Here is a 27,391-nt window from a genome sequence, read left to right on the forward strand (position 1 = left end):
CAGTAGATGGAAAGAATACTAGGTCTAGAATCAGAGAACTTGAGTTTGAATCATTTCTCTACTACTCTCTATCATTGTGGCCATGGTCAAATCACTTCACCTCTCTGGGTCCTCATTTCCTAGGATCTTGCGCTGGAAAGGGCTTATCTCCCTCATTTGGCAATCCTGTGAACTGAGACCCCAAAAGGATCAGGACCCAAGCCTTTGTCAAATCTAGGCAATTGAATGCCAGCTCTCTATATATCTAGGGCTAGTTTAGTCTCTTTCCTACTCTAGGTTCACTGCACCACCTGTCTTTTGGATATTTAAAACTTCATTAAAACTGCTAATTATTTTCCCATCAATTATTATGATTATCAATTAATTATTTCCTTCAATCAGCAGAGTGGTTTTTGAGAGATTCAAAGGTATTAATTTCATTATATTTTCCTCCTTTTCTATCATTCTTTTGGTCCCCTTTATATAAGAATTGATCAGTAAAAATTTTAAATTACCCAAAGATTCAAAAAATGTATTTGTTTAATTTAGCATTGATATTATTGGGGCAGTCAATAATTTATATGAAATTCTTATGACTGGTATCACGTTTGCCTTGGAACAATTTATAAGAAATAAATCTTTTCCTCCCTATAGTTTGCCCTTTTAAAAATCCTACTTTTGTTTTATTTTGAAAAGATAGACATGCTGGGGAGCTAGGGTTGTGGTGGAAAATTTTTTCATACTATAGTCATGGGGGGAGGGAGTGAAGCACTGTAACAGGAATAGCCAACTTCCTAGAAAGTTAAGGTGTATTTTGTGGGAAGAAACATTAAGTGCTAGAACTTAATGAAAGAGAAGTATTGACAGATTTGTTATTCATTTAATAAATACTGAGCCTTGGGATTAATTTTAAAATAGCATGGTACACAGTGGGAAAAGGACAGGATTTGGAGTCAGGACCAGAGTTCTATGACTGGACAAGTCACATCTCATTAAAGGCCTCATTTTAATCATCTGGAAAGAAGAGTGTTGAATTCTATTACAATTCTGTTTGTGGCGTAATGAGAAAAAGATCATGGTTTAAGGGAAGGAAAGAACCGTTGATATCTTTGCTCTGCAGTCACAAGCTGTATTCTTTGAACAAGTCATTTAATCTCCTTGAGTCTGTTTCCTTAGCTCTAAAATAGGGTCAATAATATTCAGATTATCATCGATTTCACAGAGCTCCTTTAAAGTCTCAAAAGAAATTATAGATGTGAAAGTATATTACTTGTGATCATAAGATGCTATAAATTATTATTTCTTATTGAGAACCCATTAGAGAACTAAGGCATTTTCTTTGATTTTAGGTAAATCCCCCTGGGAGAATGGATGGTATTTTACATTCTTTTTCTCTTCACACCTCACCAAATTGTAGTTAAATGTGTCTGTGTCAACCTATTTTTGAGGATGTGTGCCTAACATCAGACCTGAAAGTCAGTAGCATATAGCATTGCAACCAAGAACCAACTTGTTTCGTTTATTTAGATTTATGCAGAGTGATCTGATGTTAAAATCATAGCTCCTATTTGAATACTAATCATCATGGTTATCTAGGGAGGTTTTGCTTTTTTGCTTCACCAAGCAGTTATTTCACCTGAGGAGCATGTCACTTCTAAGATACATTCTTTACAAAATGTGTTACTGTGGTTTAGATGTGTGAATCCAGTAAATGCTTTTTTTGATACATTTAATGTAACCTGTATCCAGCCCTATTATGCCTTCTTTTTTCTCACACTTTAATTTCTCACATAGTGTATCCCATTCCTGTTCCTCTTTTTCTGTCTGTCCTTGTGCATGGGATGCCTTTTTTTCATTTCTGCCTCAAAGAGGAAGAAAATTAAAGTATAGATTAGTTTGTGTCATCTAATACATTAACACTTTCCTGATCCCCCATCTTCCCCTGAGGCTGCCGGTGCCTTCTCCCAAATTTTTGTATTTACCAGCTATTCGGTTGTTGTTCATTCATTTCAGTTGTGTCTTTCTGACTCTTTGTGACCCCAGTTGGAGTTGTTTTTCTTTTTTTGGCAGAGATATTGGTGGTGGTGTCTTGAGGTCCTATCTGAACTCAGGATTCCAGGCCTACTGCACCATTTGTTGACCCCTATCCAGTTACTCAATAAACATTTATTTAACTCCAATTATGTGCCAGGCTGTTTGTCAGCTAAGGAAATGCAAATAAGAAAAAGATAGTTTCTATTTCAAGAAGCTTACTTACAATTTAAAGGGAGAAGGCAGTTTTAAAAAGGAAGCTGAAAAGTAGAGAGAAAGTTGTTATCTCGTAAGTGGATAACAGTGTATTATCAAAGGTGTATAACCCTTTGGTAAAGGAAAAGAAGATGGCTAGTTTGAGAAACTTCTTTAAGTGGAGCTTTTACAACATTCCAGGGACTTTGCTAAGCACTAGAAATATAAATAAAAGGAGAAAGATAGTCCTTTCCCTGAAGAAGTTTATATTCTTTTGTAGGGAAACTACAAGTAAAAGATACCTGGTCTGAAGACTTGATAGAAGAAATCCAAAATTTATCCTGGAGAGAAATGAGATATAGTTGCCCTACTCACTTTCCTTAAATAGTAGTTCTGGGAAGAGTGGTCCAATTAGAAAGAAGCCAGAGGGGCTGAAGCATATGAACTCCTAGAAACAGATTGTTAAACTTTTGTCTTTGTATTCTCCACATCTGACCTAGTCCTAGGTACATAATTGGCATCCATATACTGCTTTTTGATTGATTGCCTTTAGTCCTACCTGTTAAGAGTGACTGACTAGCTAAAAAACTTTTGTATCTGAGCATGCTGTCTCTGAGGAGAAGGGGAAGAGAAGAAATATTTGCAATCTAGTTTGGTTTTTTTTTTTTTTTTTTTTTTAATTAAAAAGTTGTGACCTTGGGCATTGGACAATTTTAGAAGTTTTCAAAATTTTTGTCCTTAGGACCTCTTTACACTATTAAATTATTAAAAACTGCCCCAGAAGAGCTTTTATTTATGTAATCTTTATCAATGTTTTCTGTATCAAAATTAAACCATTTCAGTATTATTGAAACTAGTTTTGAATTCATAAACTCCCTGAAAAAGAGGATTCCTCAAATCTCACTTTGAGAACTGCTGAACTAGGTAGATGATCTCCAAAGTACCTTCTAGCTCTAAATATCCTAATAATTCAACATTCCAAGTGAAAGGAACATTCAAGTTGCAGATCTAAGAGAATTGTACATACTTCATTTATATCTCCTGCTTCATTTTTTAATTAGGATTTTTTGGCAGTTTATATGACTGGAGTAAACTGTGAATACACGATACACAAATGCAATGTATTTATCTTAATTTAAGGGTAAAGTCAGTTGTTGGAAGAATGGGCATACATGGAAGGTGAGTTTAGTATAAGAAGTAGAATGGTGGAAAGATCTGTTACTCGATAGTATCTGAAGGGATTGATTGTCTGGGTCATTCCAGAAAGCTGTTGGGTAGTTATTGTGCTGGCATTTCCGTTGGAATATTTAGAATTGTAGAGTTGATTACTGTAGTCTATACATGCAGTAAGAGTTAGAGAGGGAGATGGGTGATTTTATGAAGTTCACTGAGGCTAGGAAGAGCAATATAAAAATAACAATAGCAAAGTTTATAGAACATTTACCCCACAAGAGAAGTAGTAGGAAAAACCTGGGTAATCACTGTGCCAAGTTCTAGCAATATAAGATAGAAGTGAAACAGTCCCTATCTCAAAGAGCTTACTTTCTAATGAGGAATTTGTAGCCTAATTCAAATTCTGGTTCCCAACTTTCTAGTACACCATATGCCTCTGTAGGATGCAACCATAAAACCTTCAGGGTGGGGGAGCCCCTTTTCTCTTTGAGTTCTTTGTGATGATGGGATGGAGGCTTGGGGCATTCTTATTAGGTAGCTCTGTTAATCAAGATCTGGGGAAACACTCAAATAGAATGAATTCCTGTAGATCATATATTAACTTTAGAAAACCATACGTTAATATTTTCTGTTTATTGTATTTTAATTTATCTTGTTAAATATTTCTCAATTATATTTTAATTAATACTACCTCTTTGTTCATAAATTCTGAAATACCCTTATCTGACCATGAATCCATGAATCTGTTAGCTTTTTGTTTTTCCTTTTCCTTATAAAACTCTACTATTCATCTGCATGCTGACCTCCAGACAGTTCATTGATCCATCAGTTTCTCTGCCAGGCCATCTCCCCTCACTAGCCACTTTTTTCTATCTAGATCCATTAGGATCTACAACATTACACTGTTTTCCTCTTTTGAAATCCCAGGGTCTTACCGTGTTCCCAGTGATGCCCAGCCAAGCCTTAGCCTTGGATCAATTCCAACATTCATCACTTTTGTTCTTGTTTATATGCTGTGGAATGAAGGTGGAGAAAATCAAGCCTCCATTCTGATTAGGACCACTACACATTTATGTTATATAACCTCAACTGGGGCTTCCCAGCTGCTAGGCTAATATCTCCTTTGTAAACTCACTACTCTACATCAAAAACTGTTTCATCTTCAAACCTCCCTTGGCTTCCCCTTCTCCTACTCTCTCAATTGAAATCCTTTTCTCATATTTTACAGAAAAAAAATTGAGGTCTTGAATTTCCTTTTCTCTTCCTCATCTCCTAATACTCATATGCCTTCTACTACTTTCTCTTCCACCCGTGTCTCTCATGATGAAGTGGCCTTATTCTTTACTAAGGCTAATCCCTGTTCAAGTGATTCCATTCCATCCCAATGCCTCTAAGTGATTGTCTACCTCTGTTATTCCTATTTTTCTCCTATTTTCAATTTCTCCCCCTCTACTAGTTCATTTCCTACTGTCCACAAACAAGCCCATGGCTCCTCTGTCCTGAAAAAACTTTCCCTTGATCCTTCTACCCCGACTGAATGTCATCTTTTATATCTTCTGGCCTTTGTAACAAAGATTTTTGAAAAGGCCATTTACAATAGGTACCTCTACTCTCTTTCCTCTTATTTTTCTCTTAACTTCTTACAATGTTGTTGGAATTTTTACAAAGTGTTAAGACATTGGAGTTGATAGAGACAATAATTATCTAATTTGGCATGGTTCAATATGATCGATTTGATCTTAGAAGGAGATATTTTGGGCCAGAACTTGAAAGAAGGTACTAAGTACAACTGATGGAAACAATGCTTGTGTTTACACTTTTAGAGAGCTCATAAGTATCTAAGTACCCAATGGAGTTCACACATTTGGGAGAATTCAGGGTTTAGAAAGAGATATCTGAATTCACATCTCCCTTAGGGCCAGAGAGCATGCTGGGAGATATCCCACAATCCCACTCTTGGAGAAGTAGCATAAATAAATACAGCTCCAGTAAGCCACTTGAGGGAGTTTTTCTTTGGAGCATTCCCAGGAGTCGGAGAGGAGCACTCTGCAAGAAAGCCTACAGGCCCTATCTTGGAGGAAAGAGAGATTTATTGTATCTTCTATCTTGGTGCTGGCTGGAGTTGGAAGGACAAACCTTTGGATTTGGAGACATTCAGGCGGAGGCTCTTAGAACCAAGCGGAGAGATAAGCCTCTGGGCTAACTGGGCTATATTGAAGGACACAATAAAAGATCTTAACTCTTTTATCACCTGGCTGTGTTTTGGAAAAAGAACACCATACAATGTGACTTCTAATTTTATTTCACCAAAATTGCTCTCTTTAAATTTACTATTGACCTCTTACTTGTCACATCCTATGGCTCAGTCCTCATTCTTCTTGATATTATTGCAGCTCTTGATACTGTTGATCATTCCTTCTTAATTCTCTCCTCTAAGTTCTTAGGATATCACTCTCTCCTGGTTTCTCCTACCTATCTGGTTTGCTTCTCAACCTCCTTTGCTATATCCTTCTCCAGAATACATCCTGCAGTATACATAGGTAGTCCTCAGAGTTCTTTCCTGGGCTTTTTCCTCTTCTTCCTTTACTTTACTTGGTGATGTCATCCAACTATCCTGGATTTATCATCTCTTTGCAGATGGATTCTCAAATCTATCTATCCTACCCTACTCTTTCTGCTGACCTCCAATCTCACATCTCCAGTTGCTTTCCAGGCATCTCAAACTGGATGCCCAGTGGACATCTTAAACTCGTTATATTCAAAACAATCCATTTCCCTCCCTCCCATTCTTCAGGTTTACAATTTAGGGATTCATCCTGGATTCTTCACTTTATCTCATTCTTTATATACAATCTTTTTATTTTCCTCCCAGGACCTACTGATTTTACCTTTGCAACATCTCTTAAATATGCACCTTTCCCCCTTTAACTGTACTTACTATAGAACAGTCAGTCATCACCTTAATTCCTGCTGATAGATCTTTCTGCCTCAAATCTTTCCCCACTCCAGTCCATTCTCCAATCAGCTAATAAAATGCTTTTCCTAAAATGTCATGTCACCTCCTTATTCACTAACCCCTCTCCCCCTGTCTTTCTATTGCCTTTAGGAACAAATACAATATTCTCTGTTTGACATTCAAAACCCTTTATCACCTAGCCCAACTCTACCTTTCCAGTCTTATTATACCTTACTTTCTGTCACATATTCTTTCAAATAGTGACTGTAGCCTCCTGGCTATTGAACACCTTTTTACTCCAGGTAGTCCCTCTCCCTCTTCCTATCTAACTATTGATTTCCCTGGTTTCCTTTAAATTTCAACTAAAATCGTACTTTGTACAGGAAACCTTTCCTAATCCCTCTTAATTCCAGTGTCTTCACTCTATTAATTATTTCCTATTTATCCTATATATAGCTTACTTTGCATATGCATTTGCAAAGTGTTTTATCCATTAGATTGTAATCTCTTTCAGAATAGGGACTTTTTTTTTTTTTTTGCCTCTCATATCCTTGGGGCATAGCACAGTGTCTTGCACATAGTTCTTAATAAATATTTTTTGTTTGATTAGTTTGGACTGTACTTGGAAGTTTTTATGTGGCCATATTTAAACACCTCTAATCTACACCAAGGGTTGACAAATCAGGGCCTGTCCAAGTGTAAAAAACATTTTTTGCTCCTATAGCTGTATAAAACAAGCAAGATAGATTTGGCCTCACACCATATTTTGTTGACCCCTGAATCTAGAGTTAATTAATAATGATTAAAGGAGGCTTAGGTAGTCCTGTAATATATTTCCAACAAGAAAATATCCTTGGTTTTCCAGTGTGTTTATCAGTGACTTGGAGGCCTTATAGAAGGCATATTAAATTTGCAGATGTCACAAAGCTAAGAGGAAAGCTTAACACAATTGATCATAGAGCCAGGACACAAGAAGTTTTTGATAGTTAAGAACAATGGACTAAATGTAACATGAAATATAATAGGAGTAAATCTGAACTCTTACCATGTGTTTAAAAATTCAGTTTCACAAGCAAAAAATAGGAGAGGAAACAATTTTTATGAAAAATATTTGGGCATTTTAGTGGACTACAAGCTTAATATTTAGCAAAAGTGCTAAGGTCTCCCACTGCATCTAGAGTCATCTCCAGTTGTCCTGATCTAGAACTGACCACTGGACCCAGATTATTCTGAAGGAGATAAGTGGCCTTGAGCAGACCTACCCTCATTTAAATCCAACACACTTGCATGTCATGGCATCACTTCCCTGATATCTTGGACCTCCTTAAGAATGGAGGAAAACAATAAGAATATTTAGGAAATTACAAGGAAGGCTCTAGGATTTAAAAGGGGATTGGGAATGACTTCCTATAACATTGAATTTTAGTTTGGACTTGGAAGAAATAAAGCAGACATGAGGAGGGAGAGCATTCCAGGAATGGGAGACAGCTAAAGAAAATGCTAAAGACTGGAAATGGAGTGTTTTGTTAGTGAAACAGTAAGGAGGCCAGGGTCACTGATACTGTTGTTTGAGGTGTGGGTGAAGAAGATGTGTAGTCTGGTGAAAGGAAGAGACTTGGAAAAAGCAAAAAGAGGAAACATGATAGTTGTCTTCAAGTATTTGAAAAGCTGTAATGTCAAAGTGGATTTAGACTTCACTCTGCCTGGACTTTGAAGACAAAACTAGAAACAACAGATGGTACTTTGAGAGTCAGATTTAGATTTGATATAAGAAAAACTTCCTAATAACTAGAGCTTTTTAAAACTGTGAGTAGCTTTATGAGGTTATGAGTACTTCATTATTGCAGGTCTTCCAATAAATATTTATTGGTTATATTGTGAAAGTAATTCCTGTGCAAGGGAAATAGTACCAGGGGTAGATGGGGATAGAAAGGAACATGAAGTTGAAAATTTACAGCATGTGATGCAGGTACTGTTTCCTGAGTCAAGGCACTATATTAAATTCTTTAGCTTTGAGATTTTGCAGTATCTTGTGCTGCTTTGGATCTAAAGAGTTTAAGGGCTTGAGAGTTTAGATAGTTACCATAAAATTAAGATAAAACTATGTTGCTTAGATGTGATGCTACCTAGAAATCTCCTATTCTCTTCTGTTTCGGCTGAGCTACTTAAAGGACCTGAGAGGCATCTGTTAGCATATACTTTATTTAGATTCAGATATGGACAAAAATTCCCTTTCTCTATTCATTAGTGACTAGATACAAAGTGACTTTGAAAACTGAGGATCAGTTTCTTATATATAAAGTGAAACAAGTAATATTTAAACTTCTTGTGAGGAAAGTACTTTGTAAACTTTAAATTGCTACATAATTGTGATCTGTGATTTTCATGTCCCAAGTGCAATTATGTTGCAAGACCTTATACCCTAAGAAGTTGGATGGAGGTAAAGATACAATTTAATAGTCAGGGGCTTGTTTGCCCCCTGTCAGTTTGGGTCCTTTGACCCAAAGACACAACTTCCATCTTCCTAAAAAATTTTTATTAAACACAAGAATGAATTCTGTTCTTTGGGTTAGTGCAGTACTAACATATACCTTCTGGGTTCATAATAGTCTTTTTGATATAATAATCTCTTCAAATCTTTGCACCTAACTGTAAATTGCCTTTGAATGTCCTTGAGCAATAGGGGAGAATAATATGCTATGATGGAAAAAAAGTATGAATTTATAAGTCAGTAAATATAGATTCTTGTTTTAGCTCTGCACCTAACTAGTTTGGGAGTGTGTAGAGTTGTTTAAAATTTGAGGAACTCAATTTTGTTTTCTGTGAAATTAGGGAGATGGATTAAATGATTTCCAAGGTCCCATTCAGCTTTAAAATCTTAACATTTCTTACCTGTAGGAAGGTCCTTGGCCAAGGAGTTAAAAAGAAAGCTAGAAAGTAAACAATTGCATTTGAGCAATTTCATAATGATTTTAAGGGTCCCAAGGTACTGTCTAGTGCTGTGCTCTACCCCCTCCCCCCCCCCCAAAAAAAAATCCCATTCATCTACAGCTTTTAATACCAAATTTCTTTGGTGATGCCATATTGTTGAAAGTAATGGATTACCCTAATTTCTTACAAATCAAGAATGCAGAAACAGAGCTAGATTGGGAATGGAGACTTGGGTTTGAATGCAAACTCTGCTACTTACTTTATATGTGATATTGAATAAGTTACTTAATCCCGTGGGTTTCAATTTTTTCATCTGTAAAATAAAAAACTGGACTAGATTACCTCTCACTTGGTTTCCACTTATAAATCTCATCATACAACTGCTCAAATGCTGTACTAGAGTCCACAAAATGTTTTTATATCTATATATCTTAGCCTTCCTGTGCATAGCAGATGTAGTTTCTTTATGGAGAATCTTGTGACAACTTGAATAAAAATTGCCCAGGATGAGAAGACCAAAATCTACTTGCATAGATGGAAGGAATATTTAAGACTGAGTTCATTAATTTATTGAAGTATTACAGTATATGAAAAGGCCCTGGTTATAAGTATAGTTGAATTCTACAGGGAACCAAGAGGATTGAACTCTTTTTAATGGAAACATTTTCAAGTACTATAACCTAAAGGCTGATGTGTTCTCTTTGGTTACTTTCCAGAAACTTTATTCCCAAGCTTTATTTTAGATTCCTATTTTGGGACTGCTTTGGGCAAAAAAAAATTTTTCAAAGGTACCCACTTAGTTTATAATAAAAAATAAAAACCTTAAGGCAAATTAAAACAATATCTTTTAATATATATATATATATATATATATATATATATATATATATATATATATATATATATATATATTTCTGGAGATGTATTATGTACAAGACATTGTGATAGAGTGCAGAAACATATGGTCCTTGACATGAATGATGAAAAATATATATGCATACAAACATTAAAACTATTTACTATGCAAGATATATTACAAATGTTATATGGGTCTGAATAGAGGGAAATTATGGCAATATACTGATGTAGAAAGAGCATTGGATTTGGAGTCACAGGATTTTGTCAGAAGACCTGGGTTCAGATCTTGGTTTTGCCATTTACTACTTGTCTGATTTGTGTGGTTGTGCTCATCAGCATTTCTAGGCCTCAGTTTTTTCAACTGTGAGATGAGGCAATTGGATAGAGTGATCATCAAATCCCTCTAAGATCCTGTAATCATATGGCTAGGTTTTCCATAATTTTTGGACTTAATAACTTGAAGCAGCATATTTACTCCTTTGTATTCTCTAACATGTTGGGCATATGAAGTAAAAGCATCTCTTGCCACTTGATAACACTTTTATTTTTGACTCCCTGGAGGTTTCTACATACTTTTACCAAGTGACACAAGAATAGAAACCAAGAAAATTGGCTCAATTATGTAGACTTGCATTGGAAGCACTTTATCCCATCATTTGTTTTAATTCAGGGTATATAATACTGTTGTCAGGTGATGTACACATTTATCATTCTCTTACTTTGTACTCTGGGAAGCCTCTACCTTTAGAAATCATCTAGAAAGAAGCATCATGATGCCATACTTCAATAAGGGGAAGTAAGTGTGAAACAATAATAGTTCATGCATTTTACAGTCCCAGTTTTTTAGGCACATTCATTCCCACCTTGAAATGATGACTGATTCTTAGACTTTGCTGAACAGAAAAAAGTAAGAATATTACCATATCTTGGTTTAATACTGTAACAAATGATGAAATTGCTAGAAGAAATGTGTACTGCATAATGATAAGGGCAATATGGCCAAGGGAACTCAATACTTCAGATTGTGCAATCATTCTGCTCCTGGTTAGTGGATTTTTCTTTAAATTTTGTCCAGAATAGCACTATGTGGTTGAAATACCCACCCTTTGTGTATCAAAACAGAAATTTGACCTCATATTTTTAGGTACATTATGAACTTTGAAAACAGAAAATTCTCTGTGCAACTGGCAAATTTACTCAAATAAAATTTGTGATGAATTCATCATATACCAAACTTAATCTGGTTGCCTGACTCTGTTTTACTGACTGATAACTACTGGGATTGCTATATCTTGGGAAAAACTCATCATGGGAATGTTTAAAGATTCATTGACATTTGATAATTATAATCTTCCACCTCCTACAGCACTCATTTCAGGATAACTATCTTACAAATCACTATCATCACCAACACAACTTCCTTTAAAGATGTGCCAAGATTCAAAACTTATTTCTTATCCATCTTTTGCATACTCCTTTCAGTGGCAACTTAGGCTCCTCTTCCAGTTGCCTTGGTCAGGAAACCATATATCTTGTATGGCCACCGGAATGACTCAGGTGTCATCAAGAGAGGTCAAGTGGACAAAACATTTATTTGCTGAGAAACCTTATGATGTTCCATGGAATTTTAAGATAATTTCAAAAATCAATGTCTTTTTAAACAAAGAGGATTCATGCTGCCCTTTTCATGCTCTCTCTGGAAAAGAGTTTATATAAAGTTTTTAAGATGAGAAAAACTTCAAGCTGGACAAAACATTATACAATAGATGAACAAACTATACCATCGAACCATATGCAGGATGAGTGGTGATACTTTTAGAACATCTCCAATTATGTCTAACCCTCATGGTGAGTGTTTGACACATTGAGTTCTTATTAAATAAAGAACAAACCCACGTTCCAAAGTACTAAAATGTATGAGGATTCTTGACTTTGACATGATCTACTATGTACCAAAGCACAGAGGCAGAATTGAGCTGCCAGAGTACTAACAAATAAATAATTCCTAACATTTATATAGCATTTATTATATGTCAGGCACTGTGCTAAGCACTTTTATTTTTATTACTTTGTTTGATCCTCACAATAATCCTGGGTAATAGGTACTACTGTTATCCTCATTTTACAGAAATGAGAAAACTGAGGCAAATGGGGATTAAATGTCTTACTCGGGTTCACGCAGCTGGTAAATGTCCCTGACCACATTTGAACTTAAATCTTCCTTACTCCAGACCCAGCATGGCAACACCTAGCAAATAAAACTATAAGGTATAGGACCTTGGATAGCTGGAGGAGTCAGGATAATAGGGCCTATCATATTATGGCCATGCTTTTTGAGATATCTTCTCATGTAGGACTGAAATACCTAAGGCCAGTGGCAGTGACATTGTTAATGTGATTTTGAATATTCTGAATGTCCTGGTATTATATATCTATAGAGTTTTAATTAAAGCAGTATCATTGATAACACTCTTGACCTTAAACTATAACTAAATTTCTCAGTTAAGTCAACAAAATCCAAAAGGATGCTGTCAAACAGCCTTGACAGCATACGCTCATAGCTGACTTCCACCTGAAAGGCTAAGACAATAGAGATTTCCTTAATGATGACAAATCTTCATTTAGGCAACCAACATTTGATAGTGATAGAGACTTGATAAAAGTGCAGACTATGAGGAAAAGGGCCCATTACAAGGACATAGATTTTCTCTTGCCTCAAATGAGAATCCACTCTCCATGGCATTCCATGTCAGAGTGAGGGAAGTCATTTAAGGACCTTATGCTCCCTGACAGAGAAGTCCTTCCAAATTTAGAAAGGCCAAAGGCCACACACTTAAAATCACACCAATCAAGGCCTCATCTTTGGACCCTCATAGACAACATCTTGTGGCAAAATACAGACTTTTCAAACTACCAGAAGGCTATACAGAACATTAATAGCATGGTGGTAGGGAATGCTGCACTGTATTTCCCTCATTTGGAAGCAGAGAGTGCAAGTACACATATGCATCCATCCCTTCTTAGCTATCCCCATTGTAAGTCATGGATACAACCTTTTCACTTGATTTTGAGTCACAACAAGAATTTAATCACAATATAGCAAAAACTGTTGAAGCATCACTAAGAGGTGGTACAAGCAATTAAAATCTTGGAATTATCTCTAAGAAGGAAAAAGGATCATAAATAACATGATTATTAATACTAGATAGATGACAGGAATGGGAGTAAATTAAAAATTGTTGCATTTACTCATACGTAGATAGGATTGTGGAAAATTTTACTGTGAGAGATTCTGCAACAAGTGGAAGAACTCCAAAGAGAGTCTTCCCTTGTCCATCAAAGACTTAGCATAATTTACTTCATTTTGTTTTAAGCCTCCATTTTGTGATTGAAATGAATTGAGTAAGTTGTTTTGCATTTGGATCATTTTCTTACCTTAAATTAGCCTTGTTGTCCTCATTTGGTCTTGTAAAGAAGATAGCCTCATTCCTATTTTATAGATGAAGCAACCGATTCTGAAAAAGGTTCTGATTTACTTGGGATTTTATTGTTAGTGGCACAGGCAGAAGTAGAATCCATATTTTTAGATTATATAGGGCCACAACATAGCATTTTCACTTCTTTCTGTTGTTGTTTGCTTGCATTTTGTTTTCTTTCTCAGATTTTTTTTTCCCTTCTTGATCTGATTTTTCTTGTGCAGCAAGATAACTGTATAAATATGTATCCATATGTTGAATTTAACATATTTTAATATATTTAACATGTATTGGACTACCTGCCATCTAGGGAATGGGATGGGGAGGAGGGAAAAATTTGGAACAAAAGGTTTTGCAAGGGTCAATGTTGAAAAATTACCCATGCATGGAGCAGCTATTTGGTGTACTGGATAGAGCATCAGCCCTGAAGTCAGGAAGACCCGAGTTCAAATATGTCAGGCTGCTTCCCATTTCCCTTTTCTTCTCTTTTCATTCCCTCTTCATATTAATTGAGAGGATTTAGTCTCTTAACAGATTCTTTATTTAACCTATTTGTTGTGGGAATGCCAAAAGCCCAAAAGTAGAATAAGTACCAAGACCAATTTACTCTGTGCTAACTAGATACATTTAGGGATTTCCTTAGGCTTCAAAGTGTCACTGAAGGTCAAGGTCAGAGAATTTTTCTAAGCTTTTGTACTTTGTACACTCATGATGGGTCATGGGAGTCTGGCACTGTGGCAGTGAGTGATTTCCAAACACAAATGCACACGTCATTACCCCTACCACTCCCACCATGATCTCCATTCTGAGGTCCAGGAAATTAGATTTAGAATGGGTGATGACTTTTCTTTTCCTTGGAGATAATATCTCTGAAGTTTTATATAGTTGACAAAAGAATCTTGCACTAGACAATTGTGAGTTCTAGTCTTTACTGTGTCACTGATGAACAGGATAACTTATGGCAGAAACAGTGATAACTCACATTTATAGGTTGCTTTATGATATGGAGCAAATCCTTGCCCCATAAATGCTCTTTGGATAGGCAGTCTGAAGAACTGGGGAGGATTAGGGAGTATTGGAATAGAAAGGAGACTAAAAATGGAAATTGAGCAATTAAAAATTGAACTATTATATATAGAATTAGAGGGAAAAAATCTTGGTGGCCAGCAATCTCCCCTCCCACTTCTTATCCATCTTCCTCTATCTAGTGTTGTCATTACCCAGGACTAACAAAGAGGAGAGGTTCTAGCACATTGGAATACACATTGGATTTGAAGTTAGAAGTTCAAATCTTGGCTTCATCTCTTAGTTCTGAGTAATTTTCGCTGGCTGTCTGCCATCCTCACTCTTCCTCATCTCTATCTGCTGATCTCAAATCTCAGCTAAAGCCCTCCATTTTACAAGAAGCTTTTCTGAATCTTCTTTAATGCTGGCACCTTCCTTTTAAGGTTATCTCCCAATTTATCCTTTATTTATCTTATTTGTACATAGTTATCTTTCCTATTAAAACTTTTAGTAAGCTCCTTGAGAACAGGGACTGTTTTTGTTTTCCTCTGTATCCCCATATTTTATCAGAGTGCCCGACACTCTGATGTCGGGCTTGGTTGGTGCTTAATAAATGTTTATTGATTACCAGCTGGTTTTGTAGTTTGGGGAGGATTGAGCCACAATTATCAGGCTCCATTACATCCTTGGTCCTGGAGATGTGTTGAATTCTCATACAAGTATTTTTGTTGTTTGATTCATCTGTGCCTACTCTTCCATAGAAGGGAGAAGTTACTGTGGTGTGTCCTTGGGCTTGAAATAGTCGGGATCTGGGCAGAGGAGAACAGACTTTTTATTGTTGAATTTCTAGGAAGAACTTTGTCATTGATTGGAATGTGGAAGGCCCTAACCTTTTCCCCTATCCTTCCTCCCAGCATAATTATTGAAACAGCTACTGGTCAGTTAACTTGACTCCTGAGACTTTTGCCATCCTTTGACCAAAGGAGGCTCTTCCAGAAATATGTGCTCATAAAATTTATGCAAGTATTCTGAATATGAATTGTAGTCATATCCTGGAACATCATAGGTTGTTGTAAAGAACCTGATGTCTTGGCCTTTTCCTGTTTGTGTTGTTCTTATCTGTCTTTCTGTTGGGTTCCCAGTGGGTTACTGGCACATAAGTAGTGGTTGAGTTCTTTCTGTTCAGAGGGGCAGCATATTTTCACGGAGGGGTTTGCTCATTACTTATAATGTATTCATGACTTTGTTTTTCAAAAAACTAACAGAATCTCCACTCATATCCCCCAAAGGATCTTTGTTCAAAAATGTTTGAACCGTCGCTGCAAAAGTAATGGTGTGATATCTCTCTCTTTTTGAAGCACATGTGGAAAATGAAGAACAGTATACACAAGCTCTGGAGAAATTTGGTGGCAATTGTGTGTGCAGAGATGATCCAGATTTAGGAAGTGCATTCCTGAAATTTTCAGTGTTTACAAAGGAACTAACCGCACTTTTCAAGAACCTGGTAAGAGCTGTGCATGTGACCTTCTATAAGTTAAATTGTGACAATCTTTGAATTATTTTAACTGGAAAGTGAGTTCAGTAAAAGTATCAATTTCATGCATCATAAAATTCAGTTGAGTGATTTATACTTGGTACATAAAATAATTATATTTTATGAAAACATTGGACTATCTTAGAATAACTAACAGAATAATTAACATCTAAGATACTAGAATATAGTAAAGTTTTAATTTTCATTATGTTTGTAATAATAGGTGCAGGTGGTGTAGTGGATATAGCACTGGACCTGGAGTCTAGAATACAGACCTTTAACAATTTTGTGACTTAGGCATGTCATTTAACCAACTGCTGTCTCCCTCAGTTTCCTTATCTGTAAAAAGCTCCCACTTCCCAGAATTGTTGTGAGAATTAAATAAGATAATACTTGTTAAGCACTGTGCAAAACTTAAAGCAATGTAGAAATGCTAATTGTTCTCATTCATCAACTTAGATTCTGGCGAATAGGTGACTTCAAGACAATGTGTTTGTTCTGTTGAAGGCTCTGTAACATTCTTGGTTTTAATTCAGTAATTTCTAATGGTAGAGATTCTTCCCTTGGGAAGGATTTCCAGATAGTCGTTTTCATTTTTAATATCAGATTTTTAAAAAATTTTGGCCCACACTTATAATTTCATCAGTGTAGGAAACTCTTTATCTTATAAAGACCTCTTCCACTGATACAGATCAGCCGCTCATCTGTAATTTATAATCTGAGAAAATAGCTTGAGGGCCTGAGAGGTTATGGGACTTGTTTGTGCTCACCCGGCTGGTATGTGTTAGAACCAGAAGCAGAACCCAGACCTTCCTGAATGAACAATCAGTACACTGTCATGCTGCCTTTCTTTAATAAATACGTTAGAATCTTAGGGTGTCCCAGGTGACCTGCAATTAAAGTTATGAAAATATAAAGAGCTTTTGCAGCTCCAGGTGTAGGGACTAGAGAAGCAATGCCCTCTTCACTCCTTTTTACTTGAAACATGTAAAATATGAAAAATAGGCTGGGCATGATGGCACACACCTGCAGTCCTTCCTGCTGCTGGGGAGGGCTGAGCTTTATAAGACTACTTTAGCTTTGGAATGAGGAGCTGTGGTGCAGCCAAAACCAATTGGGCAACTGTATTTTCTGACCCTATTATGCTGAGCCCTGAGGTGGGGATTTGGGGTTGAGGGCGGAATAGCAGACTGCTTGAGGAGTGTTGAACTGGCCCAGGTTGAAAGCAAAACAAGTTAAAGCTTTTCTAACAGTCAGTTTTAGGAATAGATTATAAGTGCTTGATGACTTCCAGCCTGAGAGAAAGAAAAACCCAGGCTCCAAAAATAAAATGCAATATGGAAAAATATACAAAAAAACTAAGTTTTATAGTACTTTAAAATTTGCAAAACTCCTTGCTTTATCTAGCAATTAGGACAATAGGCTCTGATTTTAGAAGGTCTGGGTTCAAATTCTACCATTCCTTTGGCAACAAATCAGAGCTCTCTTGGTCTCAATTTCCTCATCTATAAAATGATAGATGAAATCTGTAAAAATTGGATCAAGCGGTCTTTATGATTTCGTCCAGACTTGATTGTGTGAACTTAAGATCCTAAGATTTCTTTTGCTGCTACTGGGGAAATGGGATCTCATTGAAGTTTCTCTCTACAAGTTTATTTTGCAGTCTATTTACATTATATATTTCCTATCCATATACTCCCACAAACCCTCTATTGAATATCCACCCATAATATTTGTAGACCTTGATGATACCCAACTGTTATTCCTCCCTCACTGTGAGATATAATTGGTAATCAAATTTACACAAATGTACTGGGTTTAGCTTGTCTTGAAGCAAAAATAAGCTTTCTCTGAAGACTGCCCTTTTGTTATTTACTATTCTTATAGCTTTGTACTCACTGGAGAAGGGTAAAACATTAAATTGCTCATTAAGAGCTAAGATGCGTGTTGTGTACATTGGTTTGTACATTTTCCCCACCATTCTTTTTTCCTGCTTGCTTCTGCCAGACTTTGCCTAGAAAGGTCAAAAATGGCCAGGTCAGGGACTTATTAATGTGTTCTATGTCCTTCTTTCATCTGTAGCTACAAACAACAGGCTCTTTTTCATTTATCCTGTCAGGATACTTGGACCAAGGGAATAAATAGCTCTTCATTCTTGGACTGATGGTAGTGGTTTACAAGTCTCCACTCAAAAGAGCACAAGAGAGGGAACATAATGTATTATTAGTTAAGAATGAGAAAGGGGAAAAAAACAGAGGCTGCCCAGCTACTGATTCATTGCAAGAGTTGAGACCAGGGCCTCATTTGATTTCTTTTTCTGCCCCTGCTTCTCCGTTTTTTGAGCAGAAATAATTCTTCCGCTTTATAAGAAGAGTGTTGAAATTAGTGCCCCAAATTTCTTTTTCTTTCTTTCAAAGAATATCAAAAAATTTCCCTTAAGTTATTTTTGGATAGTACTACTAAAATTTGTGGCATGTGTGCCATGTTTAGATTCTTAAAAGCTACCAGGTTGGAGAAGCTTTCACAGTATGACTTTGGAAGCTGACTATATGTCTGTGGTTTCAGAACTAGGTTACATAAGTTTGGGGAAACCTTAGCAACAAAGGGATGAATATTTATAAAGGCTTTAGCAATCCATAAAAATTATCTGATGAAGTAAAGAGGACTGCTGGTTCTTTCAGTGAAGGGATATTGTCTGTTGTCCATCCTCCCATGATCTCTCCCCAGTCCCCTGGCAGGTCAGTTTTGGCACATACTAGCAAGTCACTTAACTCCTCTAGGCCCAAGTGTTGTCATCTATAAAATGGAAATAGCAGTAATTTCAGTAGATACTTATAAATAGATATTAGGAGGAAATTGCTTTGTAACCTTTGTAGAGCAGTGGAAAATTTGAGGTGTCATTGTTAATAGAATTTTGCTTAGCTGTTTGCCATTTTTGAATACCCTGGGTGATGATAACATGTCTGGACAGAGTTGATATGTCAGTTATTAGTACTGTTAAGGATAATGAGCTGGTAAAAAAAAAAAAAGAAAGAAAGAAAAGAAAAGAAAACAACCCATAAAGGTAGTAATAGTATTGTTGGGTTTTTGTTGTTATTGTTATTTTTGAGGAAAAAAGAATCTAGAACTTTAAAGGAATCCACAAAAACTAAAAGGAGGGTTATAAATTCAAGTTTATCATGTTTTTGTTTCTGTTATTCTTACTGCCTGCTCTTTTAGTCTTTTTCTTATTTTAGTTAATTTGCCTTTTCTATTGATAGAATAAGTTTGGAAAACTCACTATCATTTTAGTAAAGGTGACTGGAAAATATAAAAGTAATTTGAATATTAAAAAAAATTAAAAAGACTAAAGTCTCAGGTTGTTTTTGTTCTTGTTATTTGTTATTTTTTTTTTTTGTTTGTTTTTGCTGAGGCTATTGGGATTAAGTGACTTGCCCAGGATCATACAGTGTTAAGTGTCTGAGGCTAGATTTGAACTCACATCCTCCTGATTTTAGGGCTGGTTCTCTATCCACTGCATCAATTAGCTTTCCCTCAGGTTTTTTAAAAGAGCTATTAAACACTGCTTTCAGAATTAGCCTTGTCTTAGAAATTTGTGAAGCATGGGTGGTAACATTATGCTGTGGTAATCTCTTGCCTTAGAGTTAAGTAATTACTACAGCACACTAGATTTTTGATGGGATGTTAAATGGCCTTGGAAAGATGTTTCTTCTCCATAGATCATGTTATATGCATTAGTAGCAATGCTGAACTATAAGTTCTGGTATGACTCTTCCTTGTGGAGATGGAAATGAAAGCAATTAGCTTGAAAAGAACACTAGATCTGAAGTTAAGTTATTGATTTGAATACCATCTCTGCTGGTCACTTCCCATTTCTGGACCTCAGTTTCCTTACTTGTAAAATGAGCAAGTTCAACTGCAACTCTGAAATTCCCTTTAGCTGTTGTTCTTTGTGGGAATTTCTCATTGTTGAAAAGAGCCACGCCCATCAGAATTGATCATCATATAATCTTGTTGCAGTGTAGTGATCTGGTTCTGCTCATCCTACTTAGCATCAGTTCATGTAAATCTCTCCAAGCCTCTCTAATATCATCCTGTTGATCGTTTCTTATAGAACAATAATATTCCATAGCATTCATATACCATAACCTATTCAGCCATTCTCCAACGATGAGCATCCACTCAGTTTCCATTCTAGCCACTACAAAGAGGACTGCCACAAACATTTTTGCACATGTGGATCCCTTTCCCTTCTTTAAGATCTCTTTGGGATATAATCCTAGTAAAAACAGTGCTGCATCAAAGGGTATGCAGTTTGATAGCCCTTTGGACATAGTTCAAAATTGCTCTCCAGAATGGCTGGATCAATATAATTTCTTTCAAAGAAGGTAGAACATTAAGTGTGTTCTGAAGGTAATAAGGGCTAAGAAGGGATTGAGAATTTGGAATTATGTTTGGTGGTTTTTTCCTACCCTGACTTTGCTTCTTTCTCCCCCAATTTGCTTTCCTACTATTAATAATAATTATTAGTAATTAATAGAATATGAATCAATGAATGTACTAAGTGTTTGTTATTATATTCCAGGAACTATGCTAAATATTGGTATGCAAATAAAAGTGAGAGTCCCTATTTTCAATGTTACATGCTAATGTTAAGTGTTGTTTGGTTGTTCAGACTTGTCTTGATTCTTTGTTTCCTTATATGGGCCTTTCTTAGCAAAGGTGTTTGAGAGGATTGCCATTCTGTGGATTAAGGCAAATAGAGGTTAAGGGACTTACTCAGGGTCACATAACTGATAAGTGGGAACTGGATTTGAACTCGGGTCTTCCTGATTCCAGGACCAGTGCTCTCTTCTCTGAGCCATCTAGCTATTTCCACATTCTCTCATGGAAAGACAACACACATAGGGGATTGGTGGCCAGGGAACATGTTTTGCATTGTGAGATTGCAAGGAATGGTGGGGTGGGACAACAGGATGGTCATTCTACTTTTTTATTTCTTCAATAAGTTCAGTAAAGTAAAAATAGATAGTGTTGGTTTGTTTACAATCCCCAAAGCAATAGGTGGGAGGGTTGATAGGCAAAGAAAAAGACAAAGTAAAAAATCAAATAAAATAAAATCATTTAAAGCTAAATGAACAAGAAAGCTGATTTTTAAAAATATACATGAGAATATTTCATAAGATTCTTAGGCTTCCTAAGAAGCGGTAAGATTGTGTGATGCAGTGGAGGGGAACAATAGTCTGTGTCTATGTGTGGCACATTAGAAGAAGACCTAGGTAAAAGGGCAAAGTCAGCTATATATAAAAGGCCCTATCATAAACAGATTTTTAAAATTTGAAAGGAGATAACCTTATATAACTATGGATAAGGGGAGAGTTCTTAATCAAACAAGTATGGAGATCAAGAACTTAATGGAAATTTTTGATTAAAGTTTCTACATAGATAAAATCAGCTAATTTAAATTTCAGTGGGAAACCATTAATTGGGGGAAATGTTTGTAGCCTAATTCTAATCATCTCTATCAGATTTATTGTCCAAGATATGATAAATTAATACAAACATTAAGAATAAGAGCAATTTCCCTTTTAAATAAATGGCCAAAGGAGTTGAGTAGGCAGTTTTCAAAGGAAGAAATCCAAGTTCTTAACAGCTATGTGGAAATGCTCCATATTGCTCAAATAAGGGAAATACAATTAAAACAACTCTGGGATTCTAAATCATATGAATTAGGTTGGAAAATGATGCCTCCCCCCCCCCCAAAAAAAAAAAAAAAAGTTGAGGGCCTATGGAAGACAGGGCGCTGCATGCTACTTTGATGTTAAAGGAGCTAAGTGGTCCAACTATCTTGAAAAATAACTTGGAACTTTATCTAAAGTATTACTGAGCTACACACACGTCTTTGAGCCAGCGGTACATTATTAGTGAGTTGTGTTATCCTGGACAAAGTCATTTAACCTGTCTGCCTCAGTTTCCTCATATGTAAAATGGGAATAATAATAATAAAACCACTTCCAGAGTTGTTCAGGACAAAGTTATTTAACATTTGTTTGCTTTACAAACCTTAAGGTGCTATATGAATGATGATAATGCTTTAGATGTGTCCAATGTGTAAAATTGTTTTTCCTTAATATTTTCTTTTAAATTTATTTAATATTTTCCCCAGTTACATTTTTAATATTTTCATGGGAGGTGGGGGGGGTGAGACTGTGAATAAAGGAATAATGATAATTATAAAAGAAAAGAGAGATCATCAGTGAATTGTTTTTTAAAAAAATAAACATAAAAGAGTAAAAGGAATTTCGAGAGGAGACAGTTAAAGCATGTTAGAACTACTAAGTTAAATTTGGATTCATCTTATTAAAAAGGAAAAAAAAACTTGTACATGGTAAGAGGAACATAAAGTAAACATCACAGTTCACAATTTCCTAAACATTTCCTCTTTCTGTTTTTTCTTTGTGTATTGAAATGTTTAATGTTTATTAATTCTTAATTTAAAAAAACACAAAAGGTTATGTTTAAAGTAACAGGAGCGAAAGGGTCATCTTTTAAGTCTAGAGCTGCTAAGAAGTTATAAATTGTCACTTAGCAGGTCAGTTCTAGTGGTTCAGATATTCTCCATGATTCATATTCTCATGTTCTCTAGACCTATAGAGTCTAGAAGAGGATGCAAGAGCAGGAAGAGCATAAATAATCAGGGTGGATATTTGCTTTATAAGGTGCATTAGGAAGTTAAAGTTTTACTAATGGGAAGGTGTCTTCATTTTATAAATCTTAAGGAATAATAGTAGCCTTGGCAAAGTTTATCACTCTGATTTGTTAAATACTTTAAGACTATCATCTTTTGTTTTCCATTGAATGCCCAGAGTCTTGCTAAATAAATAGTCTGTTAGGGAAGAAATTAAAATATGTGGCATCCAAGTTTTTATCCTGTTGTCACCCCTGTGGAATCATACTGCCTCCCATAGATAAGGAAAGAAAGCTAATCAACAAACATTTATTAAGTGTAATAAGACCAGGTGCACTGTGATCAGTGGTAAGATTACAGAAAAAAAAGTAATAGCATATTCCCACAAGGAACTTACATTCTTTCTCCTCCCCCCCCCCTTCTTTCTCTCCCTTCTTCCTTTCCTCCCTCCCTCCCTTTCATTTTTCGCTTCTCCTCAAAATCCAACTATTTCTGTCAAGAAATCAGTGTGAGCTGATTGTCGGAAGAATCTTTTTTCCTTTTGGATTTCAATATATATGTTTAAGCAAGCTTTCCCTCCCAATTTTTTTTTTTTTTTTTTAACTACAACATCTAGGGTATCATCTGTTCTCAAAGCCTTGATTACTGTGTTTGGCTTACATTTTCTTTGTCTCCATTTTTTTTTTTTTTTTAACAGTAATTGAAGGACTTATAGTTTTATCCATATAAATATTCTTTCACCAATGCAAATAATTCTGCTGTGCCTCAGAAGATGGTCTACATATTTATATGACTAAAACAGTACATCACTTAATAGCAATATTTCAGGTGATAAGGCTTTCTGAAAATTTGTCCTTGAATGATAGACATACAACTCATGATTGGGCCATACTTAAAGTCTTTCCAGTTTGGTAGAATTTCCCAAACTGGAGCTTGCTGACATAACTTTCAAAAGCCCAGTTTTACCTCTATGCCACAAAGAAAGCATTGTAATAGGATTGAAATGGATATTCCATTCTTATAGAGCTATCTATATGTCTCAGTCTATAAGTGAAAAAGTATAATGTACCAACTAATTGATGAAAAGATATGAAAGAATTGTGAAGATTCACTGGAAATTTTATCAAATAGATGCAATATTAGGTTGACTCAAAGTATATTATTTTTATTAGGTATATTAAGTATATATTAGATATTCTTTTGTCAGTGGCTGAAATTACAATCTTTTAGCAATTCTGTCCATTTTATTTAATATGATGCAGTATAGAAGATTGAGAATGTAATGGGGTTTACCTCCTTGAACTGCAAATAAGAATTCTATTGACTAGTAAACATATTTCTTTAGGGTACTATAATATGAATGTTCTATGGTTTTTTTGCCAATGGGATTGTGTCTGTGGCATGCTTTTCAGTGGGTGGCTTAGATTTTGTTTAATGGATATTAAAAGGCTCCATAGAATTTTTTATAGTAAAATTGTTCAATGAGTGGTTCTTTTTAAAGGGTAAAAAGATCCCCTAAAGGAAATTAAAGGGCTTGTAGCATTTTCCCTGGATGATGGGGCACTTCAGATTTGTGGACAAAGCAGGCTACAACTTTTATGTATATTTCAAGTTTTAAAAGATTTGCTCCATTCTTTCTTCCCCAACTCCCAACCATCTGTGTGTTGGTATTCCTCTGAGCCTTTGTTAAACCTTTCTCTGTTTATTGAATGGTCTTCCTGAACTCTATTTACCTCTTCCTACCTGAGAAATTGTGTTCCTTATAAATGAATTTGCCAAATAACTAAAGCTTGATCCTTTAAGCATCCACACATTAAATACTTTTAATTTTTTCTGAATTCCCTGCCTTGTTTAACAGAATGATGAATCATGTTTTCTTCATGACCCAGGTTTATCTTACAAACATTAGTTAAAATTATAACTTCTTGGATGCAATATAGTGTTGCCCTCGTTGATTATTGAAGCTGGGATGGGGTGCATCTGTTTGCCTTTGTTTTCAGCATCTATAGACTTTTGGACTTTTCTACTTCTAGTGACTGACTTTTAATATTCTTAACTCCTTAACCATCCCTTATCACCCAGCTGCTGCTTCTAATTGTCTTGAAAACTAATAATCTAAATAGCATGGTTTAGTGTAACAACATAGAATCTGAAGGCTTTCCTTTATAAAGGGAGATGGGGACTTACTCTGGCCCTGCATATATAGATAAGGTTAACTACTAAGAAACCCTGGCCCTTGAAGAGATGACCAAGTTTTTGAATATCAAGCCAACATACATGATCTATTGGAAAAAGCCACACCAAATCTCTCTGGAGAAGGGGTCCAGCTCCAGGTATGCTCCATAGCCTTTAAAGTATAAGTGAGTGAATGAAAAAGCATTTTTTAAGTTTTTAATAAGCATTGAAGATATAAGTTAAAAACGTGAGTCAGTTCTTGTCCTTAAGCAGGTTATCTAATAAAAGGAAGAAAACGTGTAAGAAACTGTTGGTCTGGAAAGACTTTCTGGTCTATTATTTCAATAGTAGTCGACCAGAAAGTTGACTGAAATGCCTTAAAAAAAATTTTTTTTGTTTTATATACACATATATATAAAACAAATATATATATATATATATATATATATATATATATATATATATATATATATATGTATGTATTACAATTACATGTAAAATTACAATTCCATGTAAAAAGAATAAAAATTACATGTAATAATAAAAAACATTTCTAGGTCATTCACAGTTGATCATTGTACATTATTGCTGTTGTATACAATGTTCTCATGGTTCTATTCACTTCACTTTGCATTAGTTTGTAAAAGTTTTAATGGTTTTTTTTTTTAAAGCATCCTACTTGACATTTCTTATAACACAATGACACAATAATATATTCTGTTATAATCATATTCCACAACTTCAGCCATTCTCTAACTGATAAGCATTCCCTCAATTTTTAGGTCTTTGCCACCACAAAAAGAGCTGCTATAAACATTTTCAAAGATAAAGGCCCTTTTTCTTTTTTCTTTTCTTTTAAAAAAAAATCTTTTTAGGATATACACTTGCTAGAGGTACTGCTGAGTCAAAGGGCATGCATAGTTCTATGCCTTTTGGTAACAGTTTTAAATTACTCTCCAGAATGAATGAATCAGTTCACAATTCTATAAACAATACCTTAGTGTCCCATTTTTTCCTTATCCCTACCAGCATCTGGAAGCCATCTCTCCTTATAATTTGCCTCTGCTCTCAGGAATGATTCTGATATCAGTCTTTTTACTATATACTTAAATATGCTAATTCTCTCAGGGCTTATTTTTATTCTAAACTTTACTTTTTTAACTGAAAAATAAAAATCTTTGTCCAATATAAGGAATATTTCAGGCACTGAGGAGTTGGTATGTATTTGTTGGAATTCTCAAGCTATTTACTCTGCTTTACAAGTAAGACCAACCACTTTTATAATCATTTATCTTTCATCTAGATTATATTGGTGTAATGATAAATAAAAAGTAAATCACTATAGATATTTTAGTGAGGCTTATTTGCATTTTAAAGGTAATTGAATCATAAGTTCCATTCTGTTGTGATTTTATGATAGGATCTCCAGATTATTCATTTCATCAAACTCTAAAGTTTGACAGGTAATTTATATAGGTATTGTCTTATGTAGATCACTGTTTGTATAGTTAAATGGTAACAAAATAATTTACAAAGTACTTTGACATAAATGATTTTGCTTGATTGTCATTAATGGTTGATGTTTAGTGATTTACTCATAATATTATTGATCTGAATATGTGCTACACATTTTCTCTAACATTCTGATATTTATAAAACCTGAATGTGACCTACAGTCAATGTTATTTAATTTTCTTATACAGAAGTTTTATTGGAGTTCTCAAGTAATAAACCTATATTCAGGCCATTATAATAGTTTATCACATCCTGACAACTCTGAAATGACAGTACAAGTGTATTATTATCCTTGGTTGTCTTATTAGGAAATTTGAGGCTCTGAGTAATTAAGAAACTTTCCCTGGGTCAGACAGCAAGTGAATAGCAGAACTAGGACTTAATACTAGCTTTTCTAACTCTGGGTCTAGTGTTCCTTGAGTTGATAAAATTAGAGTTTTTATTTTTGGTGATTTAGTTAAAGGTATTTGTATATTCTGAACTTGAGAAGAACAAAATTCCAATATAGTAAGTTGCTCTTTTTCTTCAGTATTACCTCTATGTCCCAGGCATAGGCTTTATTGACATTTTTACTCTTGTGAAATTTCCAGCATATTTCAGAGTGAGGAGAAAAGAAATTTTTTTCTTCCATCTCCACAATAAAGCACAAAAGATCAAAGTAGTTGTGAGTACCAGAGAAGTAGTGTTAAAAGCAGAAACCAGGTCAATAGTTTCACTTTTTTTCTCCCTTGGTGTGAAAGTTGCCAGAGTGTTTCTGCCAGCTGGTCCATTTTGATCTTTCAGTTTTGTTAAACACTGAGGATCTGTGTGGGCTCTTCCCCCTCCCCTTTTTAATTAAACAAACTATCAGCCCGGTTTCATTGCCAAGAAGGCAG

At 35.3% G+C, this 27,391-nt stretch overlaps 1 protein-coding gene across 7 annotated transcripts in view; it reads left to right on the forward strand.

Moving 5' to 3' along the window:
* The window catches only part of ASAP2 (ArfGAP with SH3 domain, ankyrin repeat and PH domain 2), a 259,957-nt gene that overhangs the window by 92,933 nt on the left and 139,633 nt on the right, over positions 1 to 27,391 (forward strand). For all 7 annotated transcript variants that reach the window (XM_031951206.1, XM_031951202.1, XM_031951204.1 and 4 more), the window contains exon 3: positions 15,963 to 16,108. In XM_031951206.1, the coding sequence (XP_031807066.1) occupies positions 15,963 to 16,108 (146 nt within the window). The remainder of the gene's footprint in view (positions 1 to 15,962; positions 16,109 to 27,391) is intronic.

The sequence above is a fragment of the Sarcophilus harrisii genome, chromosome 2 (genome assembly GCF_902635505.1).
Source record: "Sarcophilus harrisii chromosome 2, mSarHar1.11, whole genome shotgun sequence".
Classification (NCBI taxonomy): domain Eukaryota; kingdom Metazoa; phylum Chordata; class Mammalia; order Dasyuromorphia; family Dasyuridae; genus Sarcophilus; species Sarcophilus harrisii.